The 25,764-nt window shown below is 41.9% G+C and overlaps 1 protein-coding gene and 1 pseudogene across 1 annotated transcript in view; one reads left to right on the top strand and one right to left on the bottom strand.

Moving 5' to 3' along the window:
- Positions 1–25,764, top strand: part of LOC137778762 (radial spoke head 10 homolog B-like) — a 46,099-nt gene that overhangs the window by 4,422 nt on the left and 15,913 nt on the right. The window contains 13 exon segments of the mRNA XM_068566056.1: positions 1,589–1,657; positions 3,466–3,639; positions 5,250–5,335; positions 6,037–6,157; positions 12,781–12,957; positions 14,412–14,571; positions 14,797–14,918; positions 15,519–15,708; positions 17,080–17,194; positions 18,152–18,231; positions 18,331–18,479; positions 24,481–24,588; positions 25,553–25,696. Of these exon segments, the coding sequence (XP_068422157.1) occupies positions 1,589–1,657; positions 3,466–3,639; positions 5,250–5,335; positions 6,037–6,157; positions 12,781–12,957; positions 14,412–14,571; positions 14,797–14,918; positions 15,519–15,708; positions 17,080–17,194; positions 18,152–18,231; positions 18,331–18,479; positions 24,481–24,588; positions 25,553–25,696 (1,695 nt within the window).
- LOC137778585 (peroxiredoxin-1 pseudogene) lies at positions 8,391–9,239 on the bottom strand (annotated as a pseudogene).

Genomic DNA, 25,764 nt, shown 5'->3' with positions numbered 1-25,764 from the left:
GCACCAGTGTGTATACCACCCAAAGATACCTAGTGCTTGACCACACGGGCTAAACCCCTCCCGGGCTGCTGAGGATGTGATCATAGCTCCTGCTAACCCTGGTAACCTGGTACCTCAGGTACGCCGTCACCTGGTGGCTCAAGCCTGGCCAGGCAGCCTTGCCCTTCCTACTAATGAGAGGCAAACACCCCTTTATTTCTGGAGGAGCCCCCTTCCTCGCTGCCAGCTACCTGCTTTGTAAACTTTGCATATTTTCCTTAGACTCAGATTCTTCCGAATGAAAGTAATCATCAGTTGGATCCCCTTTAAATGGTGAAGGAGGCAGACCCAGTGGAACGACACAGTAGCCCCACGACCCACAGGGGTCAGACCTGCATTGGTCACATGTTTAGATCACAATTTCCTAAAGAGAAAACTTGAAAACAAACATTTCATGAAACACTTGCCCTTTCCGTGTAGGTGAAGCGCGATCCTTTCTGTTCTATCAATACTCTGTTAAAAAAAACAAAACAAAACAAAACAAAACTCTGCTTCTTGCGACCACGATTGATTCCATAATCCAAACGAGAGCCTCAGCCTGCAGTAGGAAGATCTCTGGCTGCCCCCAGTTTCCCTGAGCGTCAGCCCTGCCTGATGTGCGGCCAGGGCCAGGTTCACCTGGATGGATGACATAACGGACCTTCTCGCTAGTGAAGTTAAGGCAGTGGTTCTTAAAGCGTGTTCCCAGGGACCAGCAGCAGCACCTGGGAATTTGTGCAGAGTACAAATTCTTGGGCCCCAGCCCAGACCTGGTGATGAATCAGAATCTCCAGCGTGCAGGGTGGGCCCAGTAATCTGTGCTTTCACCTCCCCCCACCCCGGTGGCTCTGATGCACAGTCGAGTCTAGAACCACTGCGTCAGGGCACTGCTTACAGATTCTTGGTTCTCTCCAGTCATCAACCCCTGACCTCACCACCTCTAAAGAAGTGATTCCGAGGAAGAACTGGGTGTAATGTTATATGCATTTTCTCTGATTGCATTGCGACATTCAGGTGTGTTAAGTTTTTAACAACTAGTTCCGATACATTAACGATAGACACTCTAAATGAACGATATGAACAACTGTACATTATGTACACTTGTGTTTGTGTCAATACACACACACACGTACTGATAATTCCCAGTAAGGGAAAACAAAGTGTGATGTTGACAAATGTCATAATTTCTGATATCCAGATAATGGTTTTAATCTAGTCTAAATAATTTTCAAAAGACCCTTAAACTTTGAAATGCAAAGCCCAAAGCCTGTGAGTCCTTTTGAACTACAGAGTTTTCCAACAGCTTAATTAGGTGAGGAAGGCTGAATTTACAGCTCAGTTTAACAGCTGCGCAGCACTGCCTAGTGTCAGTTTTAGGGAACTGGGTTTTTTTTTGGACTCCTCCTCAGATCCTTTTTAGAACAGGATGGACGCCAGTGTGGTGCCAGCTCCCAGCTGAACACTGGACAAGCATATTTGTGGAACATGGTTCCATTTTAAAAGCTGAATCCCTGGGTGGCAGTTGTGTTAATCAAGATTGGGCCTAACGCTTTGTTGCTCTGTTTCAAAGGGTACGTTTTCAGAAGGACTCATGCATGGACGGGGGACTTATGTCTGGGCTGATGGATTGAAATATGAGGTAAAGTGTATAGTATGTTATAGTTCTAAATGAATTATGTGATTTAATGGTCAGGTCCCCACAATTAAACATACTAGTTTCATAAAAGTAACTCAGCACATGGGTTAAAAAAATATCCATAGAACCAAAGAACAGAGGTGACAAGTAAGTTGTTACCACAGGGGACCCTCTATAAATTGTCACCAGTTTCCAGTTTCGTTTGTATATTCTAGAGGTATTCTTCAGCCTCTCCCACTTTTTTGCAAATACAAATAGTCTATTTGTTTATTTTTTTAAAGATTTAATTTTATTTATTTTTGGCTGCATTGGGTCTTTGTTGCTGTGCATGGGCTTTCTCTAGTTGTGGCGAGCGGGGGCTACTCTTCGTTGCGGTACGCGGGCTTCTCATTGCGGTGGCTTCTCTTGTTGCGGAGCACGGGCTCTAGGCATGCGGGCTTCAGTAGTTGCGGCATGTGGGCTCAGTAGTTGTAGCGCACGGGCTTAGATGCTCTGTGGCATGTGGGATCTTCCCGGACCAGGGCTCGAACCCGTGTCCCCTGCATTGGCAGGCGGATTCTTAACCCCTGTGCCACCAGGGAAGCCCCACAAATATTTTGTTATACATTCTCTTCTGTAGCTTTTTTCTCTAGAGACCAAACCATACTCACTCACTCAGATCTAGCTATCTCTACTGGCTGCTTGTGCTGTGTTTGGGCCTCACTTAACGGTCTTGCCGGGTCGGGGAATGTGTATTTTTAGACCGGTGCCTCCACAGTGCGTGTGGGCCTGAAACACTGCCCTGAAAATCACAGTTGCAGAGCTGCTAACGCGATGGTGTTCATAAGTGGTAATGATAGTATTTAAAACGGGATATAAGGCTCACATGCAAACAACAGCCAGGTGAGGGAAAGAGGCACGTTTGGGCCAGGTGGGCAGCTAAGTGGACTGGGCAGTGGGAGATGAGGCTGGGGAAGAGCGAGGGGAGGGTCCACCGTCATCGTCACGGAGGGGAGAGAACAGCCGAGGTCCAGGACGGCCAGAGGATTGAGTCCCAACTGCCGTTTCAGGCCAGTCTTTCCCAGGAAACTCCCCACTGCCCCCAAGCCCCGCCTCCTGGCCTGGACCTCTGGTTCATCAGCTCTGGAAGGTCAGGTGGGGCTCATTCTTGCAGACACAGACCCGCCCCCATCACAGACACACACACACCCAGTCAGGGGAGGGTTTATGGGCAGGATTCAGGCTCTCGCAGAAGCATCCTCTGGGAGGTTGGCTGGCCTCTTGGGACCTCTGCTGGGACCTCGCCTCCAGGAGTTCATGTTCCTGGAAAAGAACCCGATGCCTCTGGGCTGAGGTGTGGGGGCACCGCATGCTGGCCGCTCATCCTGGGGCAGGCGGTTGGCTGGTGTGTCTGCAGTATGTTAGGGTTTCCACCAGTGATCCCTGAGCCTGGCTAATCGTCAGCATCTCCTGGGGGTAACGCTGGAACCCAGTGAATTAGCCGCCTTCGAGGCGGGTTCCAGAATCCAAAATTCTCAAGGCCAGGCTTGGAAGCCACCACTGTACCACGTCACCTGCTGGCTTCTTGGAGCTTAGTGTGCACACAGCTTTTCCGATAGTTCATTCCGCCTGGGCTTCTGCCCGGTGGAGGGACCAGGTGTGGGAGGATGGGATGTGTAGAGACGGGAGGAGGGGGGTGGGAACTGGAGGGGGTATTCAACCGCTTCCAAGGGAGGAGAGACCGGCGTGGTATCCGCATCTCCAGCAGCCCACAAGACGAGGGATCTCTCCACTGCCTTCTTTCTGCCACACTGATGACCATTTTGCCCCAGGGGGACTTTGTGAAAAACATCCCCATGAACCATGGCGTCTACACATGGCCGGACGGCAGCACCTACGAAGGAGAAGTGGTCAACGGCGTGAGACACGGATTCGGCATGTTCAAGTGCAGCACGCAGCCCGTGTCCTACATTGGCCACTGGTGCCACGGCAAGAGACACGGCAAGGTGGGTGAGGCAGCCATGCAACCCCCGGCTATGAATAGGATGTGCAAACACAGAGAGCAGGAGGTGGGGGGCTGTGAAGGGTATATTCACTTTTTTTTTAATGAGGTGAAATTCACATCACATGAAATTAACCATTTTACAGTGAACAATTCATTGGCATTTAGTACATTCACAATATTGTGCCACCACCACCTCTGTCTAGTCCCAAAACATTTTCATCATCCCAAAATAAAACCCCATACCCATTAGGCAGTTACTCCCCACCTCCCCAGCCCTGGGCAACCACCGATCAGCTTTCTCACTCTATGGGTTTATCTATTCTGGATATTTTGTATAAATGGAATCATACAATATGTGACCTTTTGTGTCTGGCTTCTTTCAGTGAGTATCATGTTTTTGAGGTTCATCTGTGTTGTAGGTAGTTCATTCCTTTTTTACAGCTGAGTAATATTCCACTGTACGGATGGACCACATTTTCTTTATCCATTCATCCATTGATGGACATGTGGGCTGTTTCCATCTTTTGGCTACTGTGAATAGTGCTGCTATGACTATGAGTGTAAAGGTTTATTTGAGTACTTGTTTTTAGTTCTTTTGGGTATATACCTAGGGGTGGAATTGCTGGGTCCTATGGTAACTTGATGTTTAACATTTTGAAGGACCACCAAACTGTTTTCCATGGTGGCTAAACCAGTTTACACTCTCACCAGCAATGTAGGTTATAGGTACTTTGAAGCGAGGTTGCTGTTTCTGGTACTATTGTTTCACTTTTATATAGGATGATAAAATACTGTAGCACTGTTTTTAGAAAATGTCAAAAGAAAAAGAAAGTCTTTCTTCATAATTATCACCTTACTCAGATTTAGACTGTTCCCTTGTGTTCTGCATTCTGTTTTTTTGTTTTTTAGCTCAAAGCAGATCAGTTCAGATATTTGGGAGAGTTGGGGATGGTGACTTCTAGATGGAGGCACCAGGATGGCTGCAAGAAGGAACAAGTTAGCGTGATAATGAGGAAGAAGATGGAAAACTCACACACACACACACACAAATAAACCAGTGAATAAACAAGCAATTTGAGGCCATTTAGCGTAGATCCAAATGCTTTGCACAGTGGCTACTCCCACTCCCTTAAAGGAATCATCAAAGAAAAATTATGCCGTGTTCACTTATGCTCGGAGGCAGTAAAATAAGATGTCAAAATGGATAAAACAAACTGGTTTTGGTACATAAAAGAGAGTGACCTTCAGTTATAAGGAAGGTACTACTCTTCACCTTAGGTAACAACAAAATAGGATTTCTTTAGGTACTTATTTGACTAATAATTACTGAATATACTGAATGTAATGGATGTAGTCGTTTCATCCCGTATGTGACACTTTGTTATTCAGGGGTAACTGATTTGTGACATTATCTCATTCTCACTTGGTGGGCACTTTACAGTATTCTTAATCACAAACCAGAAACATAACACGGATTATATGTCTTACCTAAGGATGACATTTTCTGCATCATTTAGACTCCTTAAAATCATACATTTTAATCTTTACCTTTAAAAAAGCATTTGTTTTATGAGGCTTGATGATTTTATAAAATGATATTCTTTGTTCTAGGGCTCCATTTATTACAATCAAGAGGGCACCTCTTGGTACGAGGGAGACTGGGTGCACAACATCAAAAAAGGCTGGGGGATAAGGTGGTAGGTATCCCCCCGCCATGTTTGGGGTGTTGGCGAAAAGCGTTTGTGGGCCCAGATAACTTTCACATAGGCTATTTAAAGATAAGGTGCAGAACTTACAGAGAACACGTTTTCTATATAAGCAGGGTGGAATATTTAAATTAACCCCAATATAATCTCAACAGGGATGAAGTATTCTTCGGAAAATTTAGAAAAACACCATATTAAATATGATGTCTAATCATACTGTTTCACTTTATTATATGTAGAAACCGCCTCCCTTTGTTTTCTATATTAATCATGGGTCTCCATTATTAGTTTCATATTTTCTGAGGGATATTGACATATCGACTTGATTTTAGATTGAGCTGATGGAGCCAAATATTTTAAGGATTAAAATATTTGGGGGCAAAATATTAACCAATCATAATACTATAGGGAATTACTTAAAAAGATTAAAAACACTATTCTTACCCACTGTCACCTTATTAAGTAATTAGAAGTTTTTACAAAGTGATTTATTCTACCCACCCTCCCCCACCCACCCAGATGATTGTTTTTATGGACCACATGCCTATTCATTGAATTTAAATACAGGGAAGATTGTATGGGCACAAGGATTGGATTTCTTCAAAGGTATTTAGGGAGAAAGTTTAAGAAAGTCTTAAAGGTAAATGTTGTACATGAGATAACTGATTGTTTTTAATTTTTGTTTGTCCTAGTTACAAATCTGGAAATATATATGAAGGTCAGTGGGAGAACAATATGCGTCATGGGGAAGGCAGGATGAGGTGGCTGACAGCTAATGAAGAGTACACCGGTCAGTGGGAGAAGGGGGTCCAGGTACTGTGCTAGCTGGTTTTACTGGTCTTAGCAGAATACACCCAGAGGTGGGTGCTCTGCTGATCCTCCGCCCATGAATTATTTGGTGTAGGGTATTGCCTGGTCATCTGAAATTCAAGCTGTGTTAAATTTAGAAACTCACAAACTCACGTTATGATTACTTGTCTAAATCAGCCTTTTTTTAAAAAAATATATTTTGTTGACATATAGTTGATTTACACTGTTGTGTTAATTTCTGCTCTACAGCAAAGTGATGCAGTTATACATGTATATATGTTCTTTTTCACATTCTTTTCCATATGGTTTCTCACAGGATATTGAATATAGTTCCCCGCGCCTTACAGGAGGATCTGGTTGTTTATCCATTCTATATATAATAGTTCGCATCTGCTCATCCCAAACTCCCAATCCATCCCTCTCCGCCCTCCCCTCCCCCTTGGCAACCATAAGTCTGTTCTCTATGTCTGTGAGTCTGTTTTTGTTTTGTAGATACGTTCATTTGTGTCGTCTTTTAGATTCCACATACAAGTGATATCATAGGGTGTCTTTCTCTTTCTGACTTACTTCACTTAGTATGATAATCTCTAGATCTATCCATGTTGCTGCAAATGGCATTATTTCATTCTTTCTTATGGCTAAATTGACCTTTTTTTTTTTAAGTGCTGTTTTATTAGTATTTAGTTTTCTCTAGAGGTCTCACACACAAGCAAGGTTCTTCCATTGGCAAATTCATAAGTCACATGACTCTTGGGAGGACTATTATTTACACTTTATTTTATTTTATTTATTTATTTATTTATTTTTTGGACTTACTTGGCTAGACAAGATTTTATTGGGTACAAGATGATCATTTTTGATAAAGCATTATAGTAGAGATCTTAAATGAAGAGAACAAGGCTCAAAGAAGTTTGGTCAAAAGACCAAAGCAGATCCAGACTTGCCACCTGCCTTGGAATATGGGATTATTACCTGTTACCATTTCTCTGCAGTGCTTCAAGATGCTACTTGTTACAGGGCTTGAGAAGCAGCTATCCCCTAAATGACGGTACCTGCCTCAGAGGGTTATTATGGAGACTGAATAAATACGAAATAGTGCCTGGCATATATAATAAGCTATTATTGAAGGCCCCAGGAATCCCATACTACTGCTCAAAGCTCTTGCTTGTCTGAATACTGGAGGGGTAGGTAGGCTGGGGCAGCCGTGTCTGGAAGGTGTCCAGAAGGGCACCACATGATACACAGAAGGACTCTCAGTCCTGACTCTGCCCTAGCCTCAAGACCCCAGGAGGAATCCGCCTTTGCCCCACTGACAACCCTCCCTCAGGACAATGATATGAGGACATGAACTACCCGTAAATCAAGGACAGAAGCCCAGGGAAGCCACGAGGTGCTCAGCACTGTGCTTTTTTTTTTTAAAGAGATTGGAGTTTATTTATTTATTTATTTATTTATTTTTGGCTGTGTTGGGTCTTCGTTTCTGTGCGAGGGCTTTCCCCAGTTGCGGCAAGCGGGGGCCACTCTTCATCGCAGTGCGCGGGGCTCTCACTGTCGCAGCCTCTCTTGTTGCGGAGCACAGGCTCCAGACGCGCAGGCTCAGTAGTTGTGGCTCACGGGCCTAGTTGCTCCGCGGCATGTGGGATCCTCCCAGACCAGGGATCGAACCCGTGTCCCCTGCATTGGCAGGCAGATTCTCAACCACTGCGCCACCAGGGAAGCCCCCAGCCCTGTGCTTTTGACACAGAAAGCCTACCCTATGAACACCAGCGCTGTGTTTGTCTCCCCTTCCCCCTTTTAGTTCCAAAGGTACTGAAGCCTCTTAACTCTGATCGTTTTACAGAACCAGTACCAGGCATTTATCAGAAGAGGCCAGGCTTCAGGTTTTCATACAGCCCTCCCAGTAGTGTAAAAGTAAATGTCAGTAATCTCATTGGGCTCTTAACTTGCAACCCAGCCTATAGCATAAATTGCAGTGCCTTGGCCAATACTGTAGTAGGCCTTGCTCTTCTCCAGATAGGGTGAAATGAAACACCTTGCTTCAAGGTCCATTCCCTGTATCTACTTGCATTTCCCCTCAATATAATTTTCCTGATTCTGAGGCACTCTCACACCTCATTTTCCCCTAAAGAGGGAAAGCAAAAAGTCAATTCCTCTTACACTCAAAGGCTAATGTCCCCCTAAAATGAAGCATCAACAAGGTCTCAACTCAAGTTTAATGAAACTACAAAAGACCAAAAGTGATATCCTACTACTATACACATCAGTTTGCCTGCCCCATAATACAGCTCAGGCCATTCCCTCCAGAGGAAGAAAGGCTGGCCTCCCCAACCCCTGCAGGAAAGGCCTGTCCTGTCCCACACCATATCTGGGCTGAGTGTAAGGTCTTGTGTTTGAAGCATGACAGTAGTACAAAAGAGGTTTTGCTCTCATGGCCACCTGCTGCAGCCTGGCCCTAAAATGGCCCAATGCTCACTTCTGCTTAGAGAAATATTCTTTGCTCTTCTGGACATCAGGCTTGATGGTATCACTGCCAGGCTTCCAGCCAGCTGGGCACACTTCCCCATGTTTGTCAGTAAACTGGAAGGCCTGAACTAGTCTCAGTGTCTCCTCCACAGAACGGCCAACAGGAAGGTCATTTATGGTGATCTGTCGAAGGATACCTTTATCATCAATATTAAAAAGGCCCCTGAATGAGATGCCTTCATCGGCCTTTAAGACCCCATAGTCCTGAGCAATGGTGCGCTTGGGGTCTGATATCAAGGGAATGTTCATGGGTCCCAGTCCTCCTTGTTTCTGGGGTGTGTTGATCCATGCCAGGTGACAGAAGTGAGAATCCACAGAAGCACCAATCACTTGGCAGTTGAGTTTCTTAAATTCTTCTGCCCTATCACTGAAAGCAATGATCTCCGTGGGGCACACAAAGGTGAAGTGAAGAGGGTAAAAGAAGAACACAACATATTTTCCTTTGTAGTCAGATAGGCTGATATCTTTGAACTGACCATCTGGCATTACAGCAGTTGCTTTGAACTGGTGGGCACCGTGCCCAATTTTGGCATTTCCTGAAGACATATTGCGATCAGCACTTCTCACAAACCATAAAGGACAGTCAGGAAGCACACACACTATTTACATTTTAAAAGCTATGTATTGGGCTTCCCTGGTGGCGCAGCGGTTAGGAATCCACCTGCTAATGCAGGGGACACAGGTTCGAGCCCTGGTCCAGGAAGATCCCACATGCCGCGGAGCAACTAGACCCGTGCGCCACAACTACAGAGCCTGCGAGCCACAACTACTGAAGCCTGCGCGCCTAGAGCTGTGCTCTGCAACAAGAGAAGCCACCGCAATGAGAAGCCTGCGCACCGCAACAAAGAGTAGCCCCCGCTCAGCTCAACTAGAGAAAGCCCGCGCACAGCAATGAAGACCCAACACAGCCAAAAATAAATAAAGTAAATTAATTTTTTTAAAAAAGCTATGTATTTCCTGCACAGAAAAGGAAAGCTTTCTATGGTTAATTTTATATAGTTTATATAGCTAGGATTTTCTGATGACATCTTTTATATTAACCTACTAGTTGGGGACCTTGCTAAACTAACATAATAGTTCTAGTCGCTTTTTTGTAGACTCTCTAGGACTTTTTAATCTAGATAACCATGCCTGCAAATACAGTCAACTTTATATGTTTCTTTCTAATCTGTATGCCATTTTTTTCTCTTGCTTTATTGCACTGGCTAAGACCTCCAGGATATTTTGTGATATTGACTAGGAGTGGAGGGAGTGGACATCCTCACTTTGTTCCTGATCTTAGTGTGAAAGAATTCAGCCTCTCATCAAGCATGATGTTAGCTGTAGGTTTTTTGTAGCTACCCTTTATCAGGTTGAGGAAACTCTTTTTAATCCTTAATTTGCTTAACAGTTTTCATCATGAATAGATATTGAATTTTGTCTAGTGCTTTTTCTGCCTCCAGTCAGATGATCATGTGGTTTTTCTTCTCCAGTCTATTGATTGGTTGAGTTAGATTAATTGATTTTCAAATGTTGAGCCAATCTTGCATTCCTGGGATAAACCCGACTTGGTCATGATGATATTATCCTTTTTATATCTTGCTGGGTTTAATTTCCTAATATTTTGTGGAGAATTTTTATGTCCATGTTCATGAGGGATGTTGATCTATAGTATTATTTCCTTATAACATCTTGTCAGCTTGTAGTAATCAGGGTAATGTCAGCTTCATAAAATGAATTGGGAAGTGTTCTCTTCAATTTTTTGGAAGTTTGTAGCATTGGCATTATCTCTTCCTTAGCCATATAGTTGAATATGCCAGTGAAGCCTTCTGGGCCTGGAGTTGTCTTTGTGGGATGATTAAATTAACTATATATTAACTATAAAATCAATTTCTTTAGTAAATAATGTGCCATTCAGGTTATCTGTTTCTTCTTAAGTAAGCTGTGGAAGTTTGTGTTATACTGAAGGAGTTTGCTTGCTTCATAGAAATTGTTAATGTTATTGGCACAAGGTTGTTTATAACATTCCCTTATTCTTTTAATATATGTAGGATCTATAGTGATGGTCCCTCTTTCTTCTAATATTAGTAATTTGTGCTTTCTCTCTCCATCAGTCTTGCTAGAGATGTATCAATTTCATTAAAATTATCAAAGAGCCAGTTTTAGTTTTGTTTTCCTTGATGTTTTTCAAAATAACTGATATCTGTTCTTATTATTACCTTCCTTCTGCATGCTTTGGGTTTAATTTGCTCTTTTCCTAGAGTTGTATGGATGCTTTATTGATTTGAGACATTTCTTTTTTCCTAATATAAACATTTAATACTACAATTTTTCCTCTTAGCACTGCTTTATCTGTATCCCACTTATTTTGATATGTTATGTTTTTTAAGTTTTGTTCAGTTCAAAATATTTTCTAACTTCCCCATGACTTCCTCTTTGGCCTATAAATTATTTTGAAGTATGTTGTTTAATTTTCAGATATTTGGGTATTTTCCCAGATACTTTTCTATTGTTTTTTTGTGTGTTTAATTCCACTGTGGTCAGAGAACATACTGTCTATAATTGCATTTCTTTTCAGTATGTTGAGGTTTATTTTGGTCTATCTTGGTGAATGTTACGTGTATTTCTGATTTGGTTGAGTGGAGTTTTCTATAGATATCAGTTAGATCAAGTTGGTTGATAGTGTTGTTCAGATCTTCTATATCATTACTCATTTTCTGTCAACTTTTTCTATCCATTTCTGAGAGAAGCGTGTTTAAGTATCCAAGTATAGTTGTGGATTTGTCTATTTCTCCTTTCAGATCTATCAGTTTTTGCTTCATATATTTTGACAGTTTGTTGTTATGTGTATACACATTTAGGGTTGTTATGTCTTCCTGGTGAGTTGACCCTTTTTATAATTTTATAATGTCATTCTTTAACCCTGGTGATTTTTATTTCTCTGAGCTCTACTTTTTCTGATATGAATATGGCCACTCCAACTTTGTTTTCTTCTTTTTAATTTTAATGGTGGTAAAATATACATATAACTTACCATCTTAACCATTTTTAAGTGTATATAGTTCAGTGTTAAGTACGTTCACACTGTGTTCAGCCGTCACTGCCATCCATCCACAGAATTCTTTTCACCTTGCAAAACTGAGACTCTGTACCTATTAAACAATAACTCCCCACTTCCCTCTCCCCCCAGCCCCTGGCACCCACCATTCTACTGTCTGTCTCTGTGAATGTGACTATTCTAGATACCTCATCTAAGTAAAATCATATAGTATTTGTCCTTTCGTGAATAGCCTATTTCACTTAGCATACTGTCTTCAAGGTTCATCCATGCTGTAAGCATGTGTCAGAATTTCCTTCCTTTTTAAGGCTGAATCATATTCCGTTGTATGGATGGACCACATTTTGTTTATTCATTCCTCAACAGACACCTGGGTTGCTTCCAACTTTCGGCTGTTTCAAACGTTGCTATGAACATGAGTGTACACATTGTTTGTTCGATTCCCTGCTTTCATTTCTCTCCAGTATATACCCAGAATTTACAGAATGGTATATATATCCAAGCTGTCTAAGCTTGTATAACAATGAATAAAGTCAGATAGGATTTAAAAAAAAAAAAAAGAATGGTGTATATATAGAAACATTCCATTGTTGAAAAAATTGTGTATGTCTTTATATATGTATATAATATGTTGATTTAGTATGATTGTGTGTGCCTGGGGAAAACAGAGATGAATTTCAAACCCAACTAGTGGTTACCTCTGGAATGTGGGATCGAGGAGGGAATATTTTTATCAATCTGTATGTTAAAAATAATTAAAATTTAAAATAATATTAAGCCAGGCACTTTATATACACTATTTTCAATTATTACATCCAACCTGTGGTAGGTGTTATTACCCTTTACAGATGAGACCCAGAGGGCTTAATTAATTAGCCTTACGTCAAAGGGCTGGTTTGTAAATAACTGAGCTGAGGCTGAACCCAAGTCTGTGAGACTCCATCACGCATGCTCTTTGCCCCTTCAAATGAGTCCCTGTATTTGATTCATACCTAATTTTAAATGGATTTAGGTAAAAAGAGGAAACATTTTGAGCATTTCTCATGGAAATATGCTTTCTTTTCAGAATGGTTTTGGCACACACACATGGTTTCTAAAGAGAATCCCCTACTCCCAGTATCCTTTGAGAAATGAATACGTAGGAGAGTTTGTGAATGGATACCGTCATGGCCATGGAAAGTTCTACTATGCCAGTGGAGCCATGTATGAGGGAGAATGGGTTGCTAATAAAAAACATGGCATGGTGAGTACAGACCTGTGAAGATTACATTTTAAAGATTATGTAAAGGCATGTCATCCTCTGTCTAGTAAAGTGCATTATCCATTTTGCATAGGATAACTTACTGTTTTGTTAAGATGATTACATAAATTTTCAAATAACTTCTAACATATCAATTTCCTTTGTATTTAGAGGTTATTTAATTAGTCTGGTGTGTGTGTGTATGTTAGGGTGGTTTTGGTTGCAAGTAACAGAAAATCTAACTTAATCTTCCATAAATGATAAAGAATAATGTGGGTTTCAGTGTTGGCTTGATTCAGCAGCTCTATGACGTCAGGGTTTCTCCTCCATCCATCTATGTCTCCTACCATGTCAGCTTCACAATTATGCTGCCCTCCCTTATGACTGCAACATGGCTGCTGTGGTTCCAGGCTTCACATCTTCATACCCCACTAAGTAGAAGCAGAGAAGAAACTCTTTTTGGAGAAGTTTTCCACAAACATCTTTAGCCTCACTGAGCTGAACTGGGGGTCATTTGCCCACCTTTGAGTCAGACAAACCACTGGCCTGGGTTTGATAAATACCAAGAGAGTCCCCATTCTGTGATAGGCACCTCTGCTGGTCATCAGCATATTTAATAAGCCACATTCTGCGACCTAGGGGTGCTTAAAGTTGGGGAGGGGTTGTGGGGCAGATACAGTGAGGGGAGAGAAGGGGGATCGGGAAGAGGAGAGGATCTACACGGTGACAAGAGACTCCAGGAGCCTGACTGTATGTGGATTAAGTGCAAATCTTTTTTTTTCTTTTTTAATTATTAATTAATTAATTTATTTTTTGGCTGTGTTGGGTCTTCATTTCTGTGCTAGGGCTTTCTCTAGTTGCGGCAAGCGGGGGCCACTCTTCATCGCGGTGTGCGGGCCTCTCTTGTTGCGGAGCACAGGCTCCAGACGCGCAGGCTCAGTAATTGTGGCTCACGGGCCCAGTTGCTCCGCGGCATGTGGGATCTTCCCAGACCAGGGCTCGAACCCGTGTCTCCTGCATTGGCAGGCAGACTCTCAACCACTGCGCCACCAGGGAAGCCCTAAGTGCAGATCTTAACAAGCAAATAGAAGCCTCCAAACCCTTGAAAAAGATATTGATGTACGTTTACCAATGGTTTTCTTTTTCTATAATTTTTTAAAAATATTTATTTATTTATTTGGCTGCATTGGGTCCTAGTTGTGGCACGCAGGCTCCAGGGCACGCGGGCTTAGTAGTTGGGACACACGGGCTCTCTAGTTGTGGCACGCAGGCTCTGGAGCACTCAGGCTTAGTTGCCCCACAGCATGTGGGATCTTAGTTCCCCGACCAGGGATCGAACCCACGTCCCCTGCATTGGAAGGGGGATTCTTAACCACTGGACCACCAGGGAAGTCCCTACCAATGGTTTTCTAAAAACACTTTTCCTAAGCTGCAAAAAGTTATTTTTCTCTCTGCAGGGCCGATTAACTTTTAAGAATGGGCGTGTGTATGACGGCCCATTTTCCAATGACCACCTAGCAGAGTTTCCAGATCTTGAAGGTGAACTGATCAGCTACCGGGACACGACTCCAGAATCTGCCCTCAGGAACCAGTATCGCAGATCCTCCATCAGTGCCGGTAGGGAGCGTCCACCTGTCAGCTAAAGGCAAATTAATGTGTAACATCGCATCGAAAATACACCTAATATTTCAGAAAACACAAGTTTCCTGTGAGCAACTGCTTTCTTATAGGTTTTTAAATACTCCTGTGTCACACTTCTGCAGAAAATCATTTTGACATGACACTGAAATATTTTAACATTGTTTTTCACATTTATCCTGTATATTTGTCCTCACCTGCTAGAAACCATCAGAAAGCTTGATGGCAGTGAAAGTAATTCCATGTTAGGCTCGAGCATCGAGCTGGATCTCAGTTTGTTGCTGAAAATGTACCCGGAGAGAGACCAATCAGAAGAAAAGAAGCAGGTAAAAACCTTCTGTATTGTTGTAAATTTATATTTCAGGCTAAAACATTAGCAGACTCTCCACAGTCCTGGGAAGATGCAGTTGATGACTGCTGTCATGTATTGAATGTCTTTTATTTTTTAAGAATTTTTAAATTAATTAATTATTTATTTTTGACCATGCTGCGTGGCTTGTGAGATCTGTTTCCCGACTAGGGATCAAACCCAGGCCCCCGGCAGTGGAAGTGTGGAGTCCTAACCTCTGGACCGCCAGGGAATATCCTGGTTTGCTAATATCTTGTTGAAGATTTTTGTGTCTTTGTCCATGAGGGATATCGATCTGTAGACAAGAGAATTTTATCGCTGTCATTGAGATAGGATGAAACAGGATAGGATTGGACAGAGCAGTATGAAAGTAATTCCACTGTCCAGATAACAGCATGTCTTTCTACTCTTACTCAGAAATTGCACTTTACTGACCTGGGGATGGGTGGGGAGAATATAACATTTATTGAGGTAAATGCTATTGCATGTGTTACCTCGTTTAATTTAGAAAACAGGTTTTCTTTTACCTTTGCTCTTACCAGGTAAGATGAAGATATGTATGGCTTTCTCTTTTCAGGTAGAATATGCTGTCTTAAGAAATATTACAGAATTAAGAAGAATCTATAGCTTTTACAGCAGCCTAGGATGTGATCACTCTCTGGATAACACCTTTCTGATGACAAAGCTTCAATTCTGGAGGTTTCTAAAAGATTGCAAATTCCATCACCATAAAATAACCCTCGCCGATATGGACAGGGTACTAAGTGGTGAGTATTCCAGATCCTTCGCATCTGGTTTAAAGAGTATAACATCACAGCACCCTGACACCAGTTAGGAAATGTTGAGGGAGTGAGGAAGGCAGATGTTGGGAGAGGTGTTCCAGAAAGCAACACACGGTCGTGTTCCCAAGGTGCTTAAAATGTGACTGAGGAGAGAATGTCGTGAAATAACAGCAACAGTCAAAGACCATCTCTAGCAGGGGCAGCAAAGTCGGCCCGTGGGCCAAATCCAGCCCAACCACGTGTTCTTGTAAATAAAGTTTTATTGGAACACAGCCATGCTCATTTGTTGTCATTCTTGGCTGCGGCTTCTTTTGCCCTGCACCAGCAGAGCTGAGTGGCTGTGACAGAGGCTGGCCCACAGAGCCTAAAATATTTACCGTCTGGCCCTTTACAGAGAAGCCTGCCTATCCCTGAGAAAACAACAACAATCCCCCCCCCAAAAAAAAGCCCCAGAACTGCCCAGTTGTCAGGTCAAAAGCAGAGAGGATCAGGGAGGGCTTGGAATAGCCTAGAAAAGGCTTTAGAGGGCTTCCCTGGTGGCACAGAGGTTAAGAATCCGCCTGCCAATGCAGGGGACATGGGTTCAAGCCCTGGTCCGGGAAGATCCCACGTGCCACGGAGCAACTAAGCCCATGCGCCACAACTACTGAGCCTGCGCTCTAGAGCCCGCAAGCCACAACTACTGAGCCCGTGCGCCACAACTACTGAAGCCCGCATGCCTGGAGCCCATGCTCTGCAACAAGAGAAGCCACCGCAATGAGAAGCCCGCACACCGCAACGAAGAGTAGCCCTCGCTCGCTGCAACTAGAGAAAGCCCATGCGCAGCAACGAAGACCCAATGCAGCCAAAAATAAATAAATAAATTAAAAAAGAAAAAGGAAAGAAAAGGCTTTAGATAATCTTGGGCTTGGGCTTGATTTAAAGTTGAAAAGTCCCTGCAGTAAAATTAACAACTTTGAAGGCTTTATTCCTTTCAGCTGAATTGTGGCAGGCAGGCAGGCTCGAAGGCCTCAGATCACCTTCTTGATGTTAGAACTAACGCCTATTTACTTCAAATTTCAGTGTCTGAAACACACTTCAAACCCACTTAGAATTAGCAGCGTTAATCAGACTGTGGCTCAGACCATTTTGAAAAACACCAGGATAAGGTATCTCGTAAGTTTCTTGTAAAGTGACCAGATGGAGCTCTTTCGTGTGGACCTTAATGTTTAGGTGGACACTTATATGCTGTTCAGGGTAGTCTCTAGGAAAAAAATGTACTCCATTGTATTCAGTTCTTTGAGTTGTGTACCAGGAGCAAATAAGATAGAAGGTTCTAAAGACCACCAGGCATCCTCCCCAATTTTCTTCTTTTAGCCAATAAGGACATAACAGTTGAAGAAATTCATTCTCCATTTACAACAATACTTTTGAGAACATTTTTGGATTATCTCCTGCAGTTGGCTTACCACATCCATCACAAAGAATACCAGTAAGTACTCCTTCTGGACCCCGTGATAGGATGAGGGCTGAGCTCACCGTTAGAATTGTTATGATATTCCGTTTTCTTCGATATTATTATTTTTCATACTCTTGAAGGATCAGAAACAAAAGTTTCCCGCAAATATTAACCACAAAACCACGAGAAACGAGATTAAATTCTGAAAACCCTTCCGACGTGGGTCATGTTTCAATTCTGCACATAGCCCTCAAGTTTTTATTCAGAAATAGTCACCACCAGCTCTTCCTTAGACCAGAATTTCCTGTCTTTCTCAGAGCAAAATTGATATTGTATCTTTAAAAAAAAAAAAACTATTTTGAAATAATTGTTGATTTACAGAGTGTCGCCAACACAATTCTCGTAACACAGAGAATTCCTATACACCCTTCATCCAGCTTCCCCTAATTATTACATCTTACAGAACCACGGTACACTTAACAAAATTAAGGAATTAACATTGCTACAACACCATTAACTAAATTACAGGTTTTTTTAGGACTTCCTGAGTTTTTTCCCTTTTCTGTTTCAAGACCGAATCCAGGATCCCACCTTGTGTTTATCACATCTCCTTAGTCCCCTACAGCTGTGATAGTTTGCCTTTTATGACCATGACACTTCGGAAGAATATTGGTCAGTTATTTTGTAAAATGCCCCTCGATTTCAGTTTGCTGATGTTTTTCATCATCACACTGAGGTTATGAGTTTGGGGGAAGAATACAATCCTATCAGGTAAATGATGTCGATCTGTCTCATTACTGGGGAATGTTAACCTTGATCACGTGGTTAAGTGCTGCCAGCCAGGTTTCTCTACTGCAGACTTACTGTTTTCCCCTTGCTATACTCTACTTGTTAGAAGCCAGTTACTAAGCCCACCGCATACTCAAGGGGAGGGGAATTAAGTTCCACCTCCTGGAAGGAGCAGTGATTATGGTATCTTCTTAATCACAGAGACAGAAGCCCATCACTCTTTCTGTGTTTTACAAAACTGATGAATGAGAACATTCGCCCAAATGCCTGCCGTGTAAAAGGTAAATACAAAACCAATAGGATTATATTTACCATAATTTTTTCCAAAATAGAGTTTTGTAATCATCTTTTGAATGTTTATTTTTCCATTACATCTTTAGGCAATTTATTCTGCGAGGCCCACCGGACACTCTATTCAATGAATTACGTGGATAAGTGCTGGGAGATCTACACAGTTTACTGCAGACCAAATGCAGCCCCTCCCCATGAGCTCACAATGGACATGAGACACTTCCTCTGGATGTTGAAGGTAACCACTTATGGCTGATACTGGCTTTATATTTATAGGTACTTTGATTTTAATTTAAGAAAGGCAAAATATTCTAGCTATGATGTGCAAGGAACAAGGTGAAGGTCTGAGATAAATTTTCGTAGCCATCAGCAGAGGAGAGTAACTCTAATGGCCTGTGATAGTGGAAGGAAGAGAAACAGAAGGAGCTTCTGCCCAATGGGCTTCCCAGCGAGGGGTGAGGGGTATGGTCGGCGGGGCCTCCAGCATCTTTATTGATGCAGACCTTTCCATTTAAAGGAAGATGGGGGGATGGATGTCACTTAAAAAAAAAACTATTGTTCATCAAAAAAGTGATTTAAGAAAGTTATTAGTTTGGAAAATAGTGAGAATATCTAATTTATACAATATTCTCATATTCTTGGTAGTTTTTCTTTCATGATATTTTTAATTTATACTTGTGGGTAGATAAAGGATAAAACTAAAAGGATTGACTACTAATAAGGGATAGAGTGATTTTAAAAATTTAAGTGTCACATGTATACAAAAAACTGGTTTTACAAATTTAAATGTCATATATATGAAAAACTAGTATTGATAGGAAATATTTTTTTTGAAGTATGTGGTTTTTTGGGATAGAATATTATACAGCTGTTTATTCACTTTCCCTCTTCTCCGTGGTCCCTTATTATTGATGAAATGAGGCCATTTGTCCCTGTAGATTGGTCAGACTTCAGTTTTGGTTGGCTGCATCCTCAGAGAGTTGATGACAGGTGTTCCTTTTCCCCTTTATTTCTATCAAAGTGGTCACTAGAATTAGAAGCTTGATTAGATTCAGGTTTTGTTTTTTTAAAAAGAAGCTGTTTAATTTTTATTTATTTATTATTTTTGGCTGTGTTGTGTCTTCACTGCTGCACGCAGGCTTTCTCTAGTTGTGGCGAGCGGGGGCTACTCTTCGTGGTGGTGCACGGGCTTCTCTTGTGGAGCACAGGCTCTAGGCACGTGGGCTCAGTAGTTGTGGCGCACAGGCTCAGTAGTTGTGGCGCACGGGCTTAGTTGCTCCGCGGCATGTGGGATCTTCCCGGACCAGGGCTCAAACCTGTGTCCCCTGCATTGGCAGGTGGATTCTTAACCACTGCACCACCAGGGAAGTCCCTCAGGTTTTGTTTTTTTTCATGACAAAGCTGCAGGTGCTTCTGGCTAATTCCTGTTGTGTCACATCAGGGATGCTCCCTTTTAGTGATGCTGAGATCAACCAGTGGGTCATATGGTGTCAGCAGAATCCTTCCATTTCAACATTCCCTTTCACTAGTGGTTCGAGTAGCCCTGACAGTCATTGCTAACATCCGTTATTTCCTTAAGGGTCCCACAATAGTAATTTTCTATCATTCCATCTGCATTTCTTAGCTGTGAATCCGATATAAAGAAGAACTTTACCTCATCAGCTATTTGATGACTCTGAAATACACAGGAAAGGAAGGATAAGTGCTCAATTTTTCCCTTTATTAATTTTCAGAATGAGTTGATATCCTGGCAGTTCTTCAACAGTGACTAATGAGCTTGTGAAAATATCATTATAACTCCTGGACTTACACATATTTGATGTGTTTCAATCCACTGCAGTCTTCCCTCCATCCCCCATGGTCAAATTGTCCCATATTTGGCCAGTAAGAATCTCTCCAACTTGCTACCTGCTACCTTGAGTTCATCAGTTTTAAAAAAATTTCCACTATTACTTGTTCAATCATTGCTTCAGAACCATTTTTTCACTCTGGGACTCTAGCTAAAATAGTTTATAATACTATGTCCTCTGTATCTCTTTTCTCTATTTTCTCTTTGTGTAGCTTCTTTCAGCATAGTTATTTTGAGATTCATCCATGTTGTTGCATGTATAGTTTGCTCTTTGTTATTGCTGAATAGCATTCCATTCGATGGATATACCGTGATGATTTGTTTATGCATCCATCTATCAATGGACATTTGGGTTGTTTATAGTTTGTGGCTGTAGAATAAATATAGTATGAACAACTGTGTACAAGTTTTTCTGTGGACAAGTTTTGATTTCTATGGGATAAATGCCCCAGGTGGCAATTATTGAGTTATATAGTGAGTATTTGTCTAATTTTTTTTAAAAGACTGCCAAACTATTTTTCATAGTGGCTGGATCATTTTATAGTCCCACCAGCAATATTTGCCAGTATCTGTCTTTCAATTGGTGTATTTAGAGCATGTACATTTAATATAATTGGTTTGTTAGGTGTAAGTTTGCCATTTAATTTTTTGATTTTTGTTTGTTCTCTGTTTTTGTTTTCTTTTTCCTTCCTTCCCGTAGGTTACTTAAACATTTTTTAGAATTTCATTTTGATTGATCTAATAGTGTTTTTTTGAGTATCTATCTATAAATATATTAGACTTATCACAGTCTAACGGTGTCATCATTTGACCAATTCGAGTGAAGTACAGAAACCCTTACTTCCCTTTACATCTTTTTACCCCCTACCATTTATAATATAATTGATATTTCCTCTACCTATCTTTAGAACATCAGATAGTATTATAATTTTTGCTTTAACTGCCAAATATAATTTATAAAACTCAAGAGGAAAAGGAAAGTATATTGTACTGATCCATATTTTTGCTTACAATATTCGTTCTTCCTTCCTGAAGTTCCTGGATTCCTTATCATTTCCTTTCTATTTAGAGAATTTTCTCCAGCCATCCTTTTCAGGTAGGTCTGCTAGCAACAAATTCTTAGTTTGCCTTCATCTGAGAATGTCTTGAATTCCCCTTCAGTCCTGAAGGATATTTTCTCTGGCTAGAGGATTCTGAGTTGATAGTCCTCTTTCAGCACCTGAAAAATGCTGTGCCACTTCCTTCTGGCTCCCGTGCTTTCTGATGAGAAATCTGCTGTCATGTGAATATTTTCCATTATAGGAAGGTGTCGTTTCACTATCACTTTCAAGATTTTTCTCTTTGTCTTTAGTTTTCAGAAGTTTGACTTGTGTCTTGATGTGAATTTCTTTGGGTTTATCTTATGTGGGATTCACTCAAATTCTTAGATCTGTAGGTTTGTGTTTCTACCAAGTTTAAGAAGTTTTCAGCCATTATTTATTCATGTACTTTTTCAACCCACCTTTCTTTCTCCTTTCCTTCTGTGACTCTGATAACATGAATGTTAGATCTTTTATTACAGGCCCATGGGTCCCTGAGTCTGTTTTTTTCAGTCTATTTTCTCTCTGTTGTTCAGGTTGGATAATTTCTATTATTCCATTTTCGGGTTCACTGATTCTTTCTCGTATCCCTTTCTTTATGCTGTTGAGCCCATCTATTGAGTTTTTAATTTAATTATTATAGTTTTCGGTTCTAAAATTTCCATTTAGTGCTTTATTTCTTCCATTCATTTGCTGAGACTTTCTTTTTTCCCCCATTTGTTTCAAGCACGTTTGTAATGGCTCATTTAAGCATTTTAATTAAAATCTTTGTCACTTAATTCTATGTTCTCTGTCATCTTGGTGTTGGCATATGTTGATTGTCTTTGTTCATTCAATTTGAGATCTTCCTGGTTCTTGGCACCATGAGTCAGTGATTTCCCACTGAAACCTGAACATTTGAGTATGTTATGTTATGAGACTCTGATTTATTTAAAACCTTCTGTTTTTGCTGGTTTCTGATGAAGTCCAATTATCTATTTTTTTCTTTTCTCACTTGTGCTTTTGGTGTTAAGTCTAAGAATCCATTGTCAATCCAAGATCATGAAGACTAACCTCTATGTTGTCTTCTGAGTTTTATCTCTTACTTTTAGGTCATTTTGAATTAATTTTTGTACAATATATGGTCTGAGGTAGGGGGTCCAACAATTCTTTTGTGTGTGGATACCCAGTTGTCCCAGCACCATTTGTTGAAAAGACTGTTTTTCCCTCTATTGATTGGTCTTGGCATTCTAGTCAAAACTCAGTTGGCCATAGATGTATGGCTTTATTTCTGGATTCTCAATTGTGTTTCATTTATCTGTATGTTTATCCTCTTACCAGTACCACACTATCTTGATTACTGTTGCTTCTCAATCATTTTGATGTAATTTCTTTTCCTCGCTGAAATATTTTACAATCCACTTTTATCCTTGTTCCGAAATTTCACAGTGATGCAGCTTTGGTATTTGTCTTTTTACATTTATTTCGTGAGCTTTAACATTGGAAACCTGTGCCCTTCAGTCCTGCAAAATGCTCTGGAATTACTTGTTCAGATTTCCTGCCTTGCATTTTCTCCATCCTTTTTGTGGAACATGGGTGTCAAACCTCCTGGACCAATTTAATTTTATTTTAGTCTTTTCTCTCTGACCATCCACATCTTCGTCATTTTTTGTTCTCCTTTAGGAGAGATTTCCTGCATTATCTTTCCCCTTCTATTTGAGTTTCTGCTATCAAATTTCTAATCCTTTGTCCCTTTTTTAAGCATTTTGTTTGTTTTTAAAACATGGATGCAATCTCTCTTATTCCACTAAAGAAATGAATTGGGGGTGAGGGAGCTAAATGGAATTTTTTTTTTCTCGGCTTTTCACATCGCCTCTGTTCCTTCCAAGTCCCGATCTCCCTTCCCCACCTCTGTTGGTTTTGTTCTCTGGCTTTTATATTAAGGCTTTCCCCATAGCATGTGTGGTGAACCTTGGCTGTCCACTCATAGATAGGACTGTGGCACTCTAAGGCTGACTGGGGGCTTCCCTGGTGGCACAGTGGTTAAGAATCCACCTGCCAATGCAGGGGACACGGGTTCGAGCCCTGGTCCAGGAAGATCCCACATGCCGCAGAGCAAACTAAGCTCGTGCGCCACAACTACTGAGCCCGCGCTCTAGAGCCTGCGAGCCACAACTACTAAGCCCATGTGCCACAACTACTGAAGCCTGTGTGCCTAGAGCCCGTGCTCCACAACAAGAGAAGCCACCGCAATGAGAGGCCTGCGCACCGCAACAAAGAGTAGCCCCCGCTCGCCGCAGCCAGAGAAAAGCCCAAGCACAGCAACAAAGACCCAACGCAGCCAAAAATAAAAAAATAAAATAAATAAATTAAGGCTGATTGGAAGCTCTTGTGGATGAGCGGCACTTGTCAAAGATTCGGTTTCACTGTGGAGTAACCAAGCCAGGAAACTGCCCCACCTCTCCCCTTTCTCCTCCCCAGCCTACAGTTTTGTCTTTTGTTTTTTGGCTGTGCCGCGAGGCATGTGGGATCTTAGTTCCCTGACCAGGGAGCGAACCCAAACCCCTTGCACTGGAAGTGTGGAGTCTTAACCACTGGACTGCCAGGGAAGACCCTCCACCAGCCTACGGTTGACAGAGCTTTTCTCTTGGATGTTCGATTTTCCAGGGGAGGATTTCTCCTAACTCCTGCCTGGGGGATATGAAGCCGGTTTTCATGGTTCTTAGAGTAGAGTGGAGGGAAGGGTGAGTGTGAAGGGAGGGCCCTACCCACACGCACTTTCCCCTCATTCTTGCTTTCAGCAGGACTGTGACTTCAGGGGAGCCAAATGCGCTGTGCTTCAGTGTCTCCAGCGAGTCAACCTTCTGTTTTCAGTCTAGATGCGGAAAGGGTCTTCACCTAGACTTTCTGGGAGTCTTCTTACCTGAGGCACGGCTTTCAGAGCTGACTCCTTCCTGAGTTCCGACTGGACTCGACTTGCCTCTTGACTCCCTGAGCTCTCTGCTCCTTGTTCTGCTAAGCCCATCGGTCCAGCGCTTTCCCACCAGTAGAGCTGTGTTGACATCTCACATCTGGGTCATCCACTCTCCCGTTCTCTGTCCTATGTTTATGCCTCTAAAAAAATCTTTATTGTTGTCTTAGAGGGATTAGGGAAGGAGTAGAGAGGTAAATACCAATGTTAATCCAGAATGCTTTTCAAAATTACCAGTTTTTAAGATACTTATTTCTAGACCATCTCCTTAAAGTGCTGTGTTGGTATAAACTAACTTTAAAAATATATAGCTGTTTGTAATTATCGGCCATTATGATTTGATTGGTTGTCTCTTTTACAGAGCTTTAAAATGATAAATAAAGAATTAACAGCAAGCAAATTTGTGGAGGTCATAGCAGAGGATAATCCTTTCATGCATGATGGAATTGACAGCAACTTTAAACTTGAGGTTTGTAAAGAGGCGTCACGAATGGTACAGGTCCAACTCAGGCTGTTTGTTCTACCTTGGATACCAAGATTGGATTGGCACCAGTGGTGCCAGCACGGCCACCTCTCTGGGTCCATGTCTGACACTGAGTCACACCTGCTGCTTAGCTGTCCCCTGAATATGCCCACCACACCCCTACCTCAGGACATTTGTACTTGCTAACCTCCGCCCCCACCACCTGTTTTTGGCTTATATAACACATATCTTGCCTGCAGTTCTGAAGGCTAACAGTCAGAAATCAAGGTGTTGCTGGAATTGGATCCTTCTGAGGGCTGTGGGGAAGGATCTGCTCCAGGCCTCTCTCCTTGGCTTGTTAGAGGTCATCTGCTCCCCGTGTCTCTTCACATTGTCTTCTATGTTTCTGTCTGTGGGTCCAAATTTCCCTCTTCTTATAAGGACAGCCGCCATATTGAACTAGGGCCCACCCTAATGGCCTCACTTTAGCTCAATTATCTGTAAATCTGAGGATACTGGGGGTTAGGACTCCAACGCTTTTTTGGGAGGCACAGTTCAAACCATAACAGTCTTCCCTTTGCAACCCCCCTCCCCATTCATATCCTCCTTGTGTACAAAATACGTTCACCCTATCCCAGCATCTCCAGAGGGCTTAGCCATTCCAGCACCAACTCTTACAGGTGCCACTTCTCTAGTTGTCCAAGAAAGAAATACTTCTGAAAGTGACTGTCCTCAATTAGCTAATATAAAATGTTTCCGTCAAATAGAAAAATGACTTACAAAGGAGAGAATGTACATCCTCACAGATCTTTTAAATGCTGTAGTTTTTATTGCAAACTGGTGTGTGGCCATGATGCCTGAGTGCTGAACAAGGTGGTACCTTCTGGAGAACAAACACCCAGAAGAACTGCTGGTCCACCTCGAGGTGTGTCAGGAAGAATAAGACCCTTTATATTTTCTTATATTTCAGCTGGTTTTCCTGGAATTCTTTGAAGCTCTGTTAAGCTTCGCACTCATCTCTGTTACTAACCAATCGACTAAATTCTATTTAAATTTTCCAAATGACGACTTGTCTGGAAACAAAGCTGGAAGCACTTATACAGTGATAAATCAGGTAACAAATAATACCTTAGAATTTACAGAGTAAGGAATGGGTTTTATTCTGGAATGGTTAAACCATCA

Source organism: Eschrichtius robustus, chromosome 16 (genome assembly GCF_028021215.1).
Source record: "Eschrichtius robustus isolate mEscRob2 chromosome 16, mEscRob2.pri, whole genome shotgun sequence".
NCBI classification, from domain to species: domain Eukaryota; kingdom Metazoa; phylum Chordata; class Mammalia; order Artiodactyla; family Eschrichtiidae; genus Eschrichtius; species Eschrichtius robustus.
The sequence above is the reverse complement of the archived record's forward strand: the minus strand, read 5'-3'. Positions and strand labels throughout refer to the sequence as shown.